Source organism: Botryllus schlosseri, chromosome 16 (genome assembly GCF_051294905.1).
Source record: "Botryllus schlosseri isolate E-star chromosome 16, Bs_hap1, whole genome shotgun sequence".
Taxonomy (NCBI): Eukaryota; Metazoa; Chordata; class Ascidiacea; order Stolidobranchia; family Styelidae; genus Botryllus; species Botryllus schlosseri.
Window position 1 is genome coordinate 9,488,297 of NC_137251.1, and position 8,717 is coordinate 9,497,013.

The 8,717-nt window shown below is 41.2% G+C and overlaps 1 protein-coding gene across 2 annotated transcripts in view; it reads right to left on the bottom strand.

The window, feature by feature from the left end:
* Positions 1–4,590, bottom strand: part of LOC145458231 (alpha-1B adrenergic receptor-like) — a 44,746-nt gene extending 40,156 nt beyond the window's left edge. Inside the window, exons 1-2 of one of the 2 annotated variants that reach the window (XM_080336549.1) lie at positions 4,293–4,590; positions 1,947–2,118 (exon numbers count right to left, since the gene is read on the bottom strand). In XM_080336549.1, the coding sequence (XP_080192675.1) occupies positions 1,947–2,118; positions 4,293–4,306 (186 nt within the window). In that variant the 5' untranslated portion in view covers positions 4,307–4,590. Of the gene's footprint in view, positions 1–1,946; positions 2,119–4,221 lie in introns of both variants that reach the window. The other variant, XM_080336547.1, reaches the window with a different exon arrangement.
* Between the last annotated feature and the right edge of the window lie 4,127 nt (positions 4,591–8,717).

Sequence of the window (8,717 nt, forward strand, 5' to 3'; positions counted from 1 at the left end):
TATTGCTGCGAGGTAGTGGCGTCTGGAGTGTATTGATAACCTGATATACAGCATGGCTGACTCTGTTCTAACAATCACACAACAATGTACATCGAATATATATTTACTACGTGTGGATACTTCTTACACAAGGACGAGCAAAGCTAATACTTATGGCGTAATAATGAGCAGTGGCGTTTGACAATCAGCCGCTTGCGCTATCAATAACCTGGTATAATATCTCTTCATTGTTCACGAATGTTCGGTTATGTGATATTCATTGTACAAATAAAAAGTAATCGTTCTTTCACAAAGAAATCGATTAGATATGTGAAGTAGTCGAGTACGATTGCGAATTACTTTGGATATTTTTCGAATGTAATCGATTGCGATTACGATTACTTGAAAATGCTGTAATCGTCGTAATCGATTACGATTACTAATCGCGATTACCCCATGTCTGATACCTACTGTACTACACTACTTTAACTACTACTTCGACTTCAAACCCCGACCCGACATACTCGCTCACAGCCAGCACCTCCAGCCATACTCCCAGCCAGACAAAAACTCTTTTCTCTCTCCCCAGACTCCCACGTGCAACCTACATACCGAACATTCTAGAAAACAGCTCAATGCCAACACAATGTGATTACCAGGGCGTTACACTAGCAACAATATTTCGGATTTCTCAATACGATATAGACTTTCGCAAGGGTGTTCACTGTTCAGTGTTCACTGTTCAAGTTCAATGTAGTTATTGATGAGAGAATGTGACTACAGTCGCAACTAATGACCAACTCTACTTGTCAGGGAACCAGCCACTCAAATGTCAAAAATGTAATCTTCAATTTCAATACTACCACTGATGTATTCAGGAACGAAAATGGTTGTTCCCCCTTTTTAAAAGGCTCTTGTTTGAAACATCTTGTAAAAACATGTTTTTAAAATGCAACACTACTTATAGCCCAGCGGTTCTCAACCGGGGGTCCGTGAAGCATTTTCAGGGGGTCCGCGAAGTCTCAAAATATTTGATAACCTAATTTGTATTTTTTTTAATTCGGAAAATCACGAGGCAGTTTCGCTTCATTACTAGTAAAACTTCAGAACTCACATACACAGAATGACCGTTTGAGATGAAATATTCTACTGTAGACTCATTTTAATTGCTAAATTGCCAATAGCCCACTGATTTAAACATTTTGCTGTTTAGAGATGTTTTGTTGGTGATTGTGGGAAAGAAAAGTTGGATGAGTAAGGTCAATCACGGCGACTTCAAAATATTTACAAAAATCCACTTTCTCCTTTGATACAGAACCATTTTTTCAGATTAACTCCAAGATAAGCTGCTAGATAAAAATGACCAGGCTTGACGTTATATGATCATTAAAAAATTGTTCGTCAATTTTGGTGCCATATATTTGTTGCGATCATACCCAAATGTGTCGTCGGAAGCGTTCCGCGTTATTATTACATTCGCCACTATCAATATTTGTGGAAATGGATTTTTGGCACTCGTTCATGTCAAATCGAAGGCGCGGATTTTCAAGACACGGCCACTTATTACAATAAATGCAGTTGCAGAACTCGCTTAGAAATGATAGAAGTCAACCCAGTTTCTAAATGAATAGTATGATCTCATTTTAAAGAATAGTCATTTTGTTGATGTTTATCACTAAGGGTATACAGATTACAGATGACGATTGCACGATAATTGAGCTAAATTTGGACTAAAACTTCGTGGGGGTCCGCGGGGTCCGTGACGGTCCGAATGGTGTCCGCGACGACAAAAAGGTTGAGAACCACTGTTATAGCCATTCAATGGCGAATGCTATAGTGTTGTAACGAGCGTTGTACTTGGTATTTGGAGTGAAATCGGTAATTTCGTTACGCGATGGACTCCAGGTGTGCAGTAAGTAAATATTGCTCTGTATTGTGAGCAGGCTAATGGATCGCGATGTACTCACCGATTGTCGTAAGTAACGCTCAATTTTCACCGCGATGATCGTCATTATATTGCCGATCGTTCCCACAAGACATATTATAGCGAGGAAGCAAATGTATACAATTTGCAGCGGACTGAGCTTGACAACACCGTCATCCGGTATGTTTGAGTAGGCGGTTACTGGTTCGGATGAGCTATACGCAAGAAAGTGAATGTTATTTTAGGTAAATAATACACTACAGTGGTCACAAAATCGTGATAGCCTTCAAGTCGTTGAGCTTGTGCTAGACAGTGGCGGGCAACTTCTCCAGTCGGCGGGCCGGATATAGAAAAATTAAGTACCTGGCGGGCCGGATTGCTGAATCGATACATTATTTGCAAATTTATTCACATATACATCATACATGGAATAAATCGTATTTAATGATAGTATTTTAACGAATCAATTTTATTTCAAAGCAATTTCTCGCCGATAATGTCGGAAAGAATGTGAATTTGAGATCAGCATTGTCATGTGGTTCTCGAACTTTTTTGAACACGAACCCTTTTTTGATAGTGTAAAATTCCGCTCCCCCCCCCCCCCCTAATCGTGATATCACAAATATTTAAGAGGTGAATCAGAATTCTAGCCATCCCAACGGATAGTTTGATGAGAATAAAGGTTATGGACATTGCTGAGATCATTCTCAAATATAAAATTCGGACAATAGATATGTACAGTAAACACCATGAGCTTGAGGTAAATCGCGCGGAGCGCGAAAATTTTTTCAGTAAACTGTGACTTCGCACCCCTTCAGATGCCCTTACGCCCCCAAGCTTGAAACCCACTGTCATACATGCACCGCCGTGTCTGCTTCACTCTGATCAATCAACACAAGGTGCAATCCTTAATTAAGATTTTGAGTTGTTCGATAAGCCCGGTACCCAAAATTTTCCAAGATATCAATCCATTAGGGTTTAGGTGGCGAGATAATGCAGCGGTATAATCCACAGCTACAAAACCCAATGTGTTGTGGGTTCGAGTCCTACTCTAGAATTGCTACCTAAGTGCTGGAGGTTTATCTAGGCTCCTCCTCGCTATCTCATCGGCATAACTATTAAGCGGTGTCTCAAAAAGCCTGGACGTGTGCCGTGCTACCAGTTGGCGGTTACGGAATCAAAAATGAAAGTGACAATCATGGTGTTTGTCGACTGCAATGTAAATGAACTCCACTCTCGCACGCTGCGCAGTGCGCACACGCAAATATATTAACATATGCAGTCACTAAAATTTGACGTAGTAAGCAAGTAGTGGGGAATCTCGCAGACTGATCGGCCGCGGGCCGCATTATTATGTAAGACGGGAGGCTGCCCGAGGGCCGGACAAAATGCCGTCGCGGGCTGTGACATAGGCATTGCGTTGGGTTGGCGTTCGACCGCTTGATATTGCTCATCGGCCGACTGCACGGAATCGATGATACTAGAATATAGCGGATAGTAAAGCTCAAATTTCAAAATTTCAGATATAAATCCAACTTCATGATAACATTGGGCTTATATAGTGTCGTATGTATGTTTGTCTAAACACCGGGTGATTACACGAATAAACAATCCTCGAAAAAACAATTGTTAATGACATGTGTTCCATGTGGGTTCTAGTCCGGATAAACAGCAGGAACTCCTTTAGCATCACTTGAACGTGAGCGATGCCTCAATGACAATTTTAAACATCATATAATCATAACTAGACGCCGACCGGCATCGCATTTCTGAATCGATACCGATACATTGCACAATGCACATTCATATTCAACGATAATAAAACGATGATGAACCCCGGTATATTCAGCCGATATTCAAAAGATACGGCATCTAGGTGAGGCGCATTTACAAAACATCATAGCATTTATACAAACAGCTGTTGGTGTACCGCAATTGCTATGCTTGGACATTAAATAAACGAGAAAGACTGCATCTTGACGCCTGTAAGCTATAAGAAACATATCAATATAATAAGGGTCTAGCTGTCGCAGATGGTATTCTCTGACTCCCATGCTGTTATGATATGAAATTTGCTGATTTTTTTTCTCTACTGGCGGACACCGATATTTCTTTCAAAGTGTAGTGTCGACTCGATGTTTTCGGCGAGCCGCTACTTGGTCAGGCTCTAATCAAAACATCAGCGTAAATGTGCTTAAGAATTAAGATCCACGTGTATTCGCTATTTAGCCTCAAAGACAAGAAATAGGTGCCTTGGAATCTAACGAATTCAACGCCGAAAAATTTAGCGGAGCAACAGCATAAGTGAAAATACCTACCTGCAGTTACGGCAAATGGCCATATGCTTTCGCTAATCACGAAAATTTTCAGTACTGATCTAAATACTCACTTTATGAAATGCATTGTTCCCGTTAATCCCTACAGATGGAGAAGAGTCAACCATATATGCAGGAAGGTGTATCCGAAACAACGCTGGAAATTTAAACGAAACGCAATCGCCTGAGTCACTCGCGACGGCCTCTCTCCCGTCGTTCACGATTTCCTACGCATGTCTTACCACAATGCAGAGTGAATATTCTAATATTTTACACGATGAAAAGGAGAATGCGGAACTACAAGTTACGTCCGCCTCTTTAAGAAAGACACGAGCCTCGGGGGAAGTGCAGTAGTTGAACCAACGGCGAGGGGTAAAGAATGACCAAATTTTGGAGATGGTGTAGAAGTGAAGCACTAGACGATGCTCACGCTCGATAGCGGAAGTCGAAACCACCTATTGAAACCTGATGCCCGATGACATCGCAACGCAACTGCAACGATACGCAATTATACCCTGATCGGTCACGAGTTGCGAATCGTAATAATGCATATCACATTGTAGTAGAGGACGACTCGCAACCGCGTGTATCATAAGTTTTAAAGCAGCGGTCGGGAACCTTTTGCGTCCGAAGAGCCATATTGGCCCTATATTTTCCATTTTAACCCCCATGCATGTCGATCCACAGTAACGTCACAATTGAAATTTCATGACGTCACCCCATCACTAATTCGAACTCAATACATGGGATTCGTAGTTAGCGTCACATTTTCTCTGTAAAAACTTGTAATAATCATGCTGGGTACCTTATTTGAGGGGTCAGAGAGGGCAGGTGAGGAAGTGCATCGATCAACGTATCGTGCAATCCAAGATTTCGAGGCGCGTGATGTCGGGTGCATCAAACTCGCGAGTGATATTGATCGCCATCGCAAAAGCAACTTGAATTTGAGGATCTTGAAAAGCGGGGCTGAGCCCCTAACCAGGAATACGTCACTGTCTTGACCTCTCGAAGTCGTGTTTATATAGGCCTACCCACGAAAATAGATATTCTGGCCTTGATAAAAATATACCAACAAGTCGCTGTAATATTGATAAATCAAGTACAAAAATAAATATTTGGCATATAGCCATATATTATACCCGAAAGAGCCATATATTGCTCGCGAGCCATAGGTTCCCGACCACTGTTTTAAAGGATATACCAGTCGGATGGGGTGTGCTGGGGTGTACCATATCCGCATTATACAATGGGCCAATGTCTAGCTATCCCAATAATACGCAAGTTTATGCTTCAGAGCAGGTTGACCGCGTGTGCAATACCGTACGAGGTTCATATCAACTGTCCTGGGGAAGCCAGTGTAGATTCGGTGTAGATAGATTCGGGTGAAAATGGGTATAAATGACGCTAAATAGGAAATCTGTGGTGTGAATGAAAGTGACGATCTTTTTTTTTTTAGTCAACCAACGTATAGTGTGAAAGAAAAACTGTATTCCTGGAGTTGAGGCGAAAACATGGCCTTTTCTTTAGTCAACCTAACACAATGTCGTGGAAAATTTACCATTTGTTCCAGATTTTACTCCAGTATTCTAAGTCTGAAAATTTTGAAAGTGTCCTCCTTTCTAGGGATGGTGTGAACCTCTGAAAGGTTCAGGTTCGTGTGAACGCGAACGTTTTTGAAAGGTTCTGTGTGAACACGAACGTGAACCTCGTGACGTCACGTGACGCCATATTGCTAATTTCATCTCTATCTTTCAATGAAGCGATAACCTATATTAATGTACACGATACCTAGCGACGACTCGGGCCACATAAGGCCACAATGCTGAAGTACATATTGAGGTTTTAAACGCCGCTAAATGTATCAACTGAGGTAATGAAAGGATATAATACTCCCATAAAATAGATATCTTCCGTCGCTTTGCCAACAATTTCGACGAGGACTTACGAAGAAATATAAGCTTACGCCTCAAAGGTCTAGGCCAGACTTGACAATGTATTCGGCGTCTGGGTATTGCTACATTGATATTGAGCAGAGTGTAAAGTAAGTTTCTATACTTGCTACCGATATTACCCCATTAACAAGTTCTACAGCTGTAGCTAACACCTCAATCGCACGGATTTGGTTTTAATGATGCAGTAAAGATATGAATTCAAGATTGACCCCGTACGCCTGCTAGATTTTTTGCATCAGAAAACGATATCAATCTCATTGATTGGTTGAATAAGCATCATTCGCTGACTACGTATTCGGCTCGTGTTGTTGTGTGATTGCGGCTCAAGCTCACGGCAGAGTGTCACTAAATATCCACAAACGGAAAGCTGGATATTTCGAGCAAACTTTTGTAACAAAGCAAGTAAAACTTTTGAGATTGTCAAGGTGCATGCTCGTTTAGTGTTGATTTTTGATGCTGCCAGCGCCATACATAGAGTGGCCCGCAGTTGAAATGTAATAAATTTGAACCAAAGATGTTACAATGAAGTTAAAATTGTAATTTATGAAAAAGGTTCACAGTGCAGTACCTACCGAGGTTCTGTTGTGAACGCGAACTTCTAAATTTCCGAGGTTCACACACAGAACGCGAACGTGAACCTCGCGTTCACACCATCCCTACTCCTTTCCCGATTCCAAAATATGGTAACCCTAACGTTGGGAGCGAATGTTAGTGAGAGAGACTCTGAACTTTGACTGGGTGAAGAGAATAAAAGTCGTCGCCAAGATCACGAAAAGCAAAGACACTATGAACATTATCACAATTCACGTCGTGGCAGCACATAACTTGAAAAAAGCGATAAGCGCCAATAATACCAATAATAATAATCACAAACATACAACATGCTACAAAAAGAATCAGAAAAACAATCCAAATACGCAGACCTCAAAATGAAATGTGAGAAAATGTGGCGATGCAAAATAAATATTGTACCGATAGTCATTGGCGCTACAGGGGTCGTAAGCAAAAAACTCAGACATTTCCAACAGATTCCGGGTAAAGTGCGATTCGACATGATCCAAAAGATCACGTTATTGGGCACTATGCAGTATGCATATTCTTCGGAAGGCCTTGAATGCACCACTGGAGTAAAATTACACTTGTGAATCGCAGCATAATTTCTGTTATTTAGATTCTTCATTTTCAATCCTCTCTACCTCTGCTCTGTAACCCTTGTTAATTCTTCATCTACTGCAATTCTGTAATCTGACCTCTTCATGTATTGCATAGGAATAACAATTCGACTGCATTACTAAAATTCTAAAAATTTACTCCCATCTTGCCAGTTTCGTTTGGGGGCAGGTTGCTCCCCGGATTATGTGTGTATTTACCAGTTTTACTGTGAATAAAGAATATATAATAATAATATCAACTGCCCCACTTGTAAATTACATTTCTTTTGTAATGTCGTAAGCAAATGTTTATCCTCATCATATAACCATTGGTAATGGACTTATGCTTATAAATAGCGCAGTACGCATATAATTGCAGGGCGTATGGCCAAGAGGTGTCGGGGGTCGAGTATGAAAACCATACTATATTACATGGCGGTCCCGTAACCTCGAGTCTTGATTGGTTTTCAGGATTTAGCATTCATTTCCGACACGCTGCAGCCTTGCTCGTCCTTACTTCGATTCGGCCAGGGGTGCCCTTGCCAACCTACAGACGTGCACGTACACCGTACAGTCGCATGTAGCCTTAAAACAATAATTACATTAAAAATTAGTGTGTACTGGCGGCCGTCAATATAGAATTTGAAGTAGCGAATTGGTTTCGAACTATTCGAGAGATTTTAATTCAACTTAAAAAAAATTCTTCACGCCTAGCGCGACTAACGGTGACTTGGATTTTAGTGATAGTGTCCTTTCAATCTGAGCCCCACCGTACAAATGCAAAGCGCAAAAGGAAATGATGCGCCTCATAAAGAAATACCAAGTCAGAATCCCGTACATCTCACGAATGACGGTTTTCCTGGTAGTTGGGCGATTTGTGATATATTTTGACTGTGCTGACAATCAATGTTTCCCTCTAATTTTTGACGAGTGCACTCGCCAACTCACTGCACAGTCCCTTGGACAAAGTGCGTATGGTCATCACTTCGGATTTTTTGTGCGCAGAGACCGTGTCAGCACTGCGCAATTGCGCACGTGTGCAGTAGGGCTGTTCAAAAATAACTTTTTTTTCCCGATTCAAGCCGGTCACATCTTAAATCGTCAGGTTGCAGTAGAAAACCTTGCTCACCAAATTTCACTCGATTCCAACCAGTAAAGGCCTCCGCAGATCCGATTAAAATTTTCAATTTATTATGGAAAATTGAAAAAAAAATTTTTCAAATTTTTCTGCCAACCCCATGAAATTGTTGAGCTGTCTTCAAAGACGTTGCAAAACAAATTTGAGTCAATTCCGACCAGTAGAAGCGGAGTTATGTGAGCTTTTCGTTGATAATCCTCGGATTATCCTTGATCGGTGGATAATCAGCGATTTATCAAATTTTTGAACAGCCCTAGT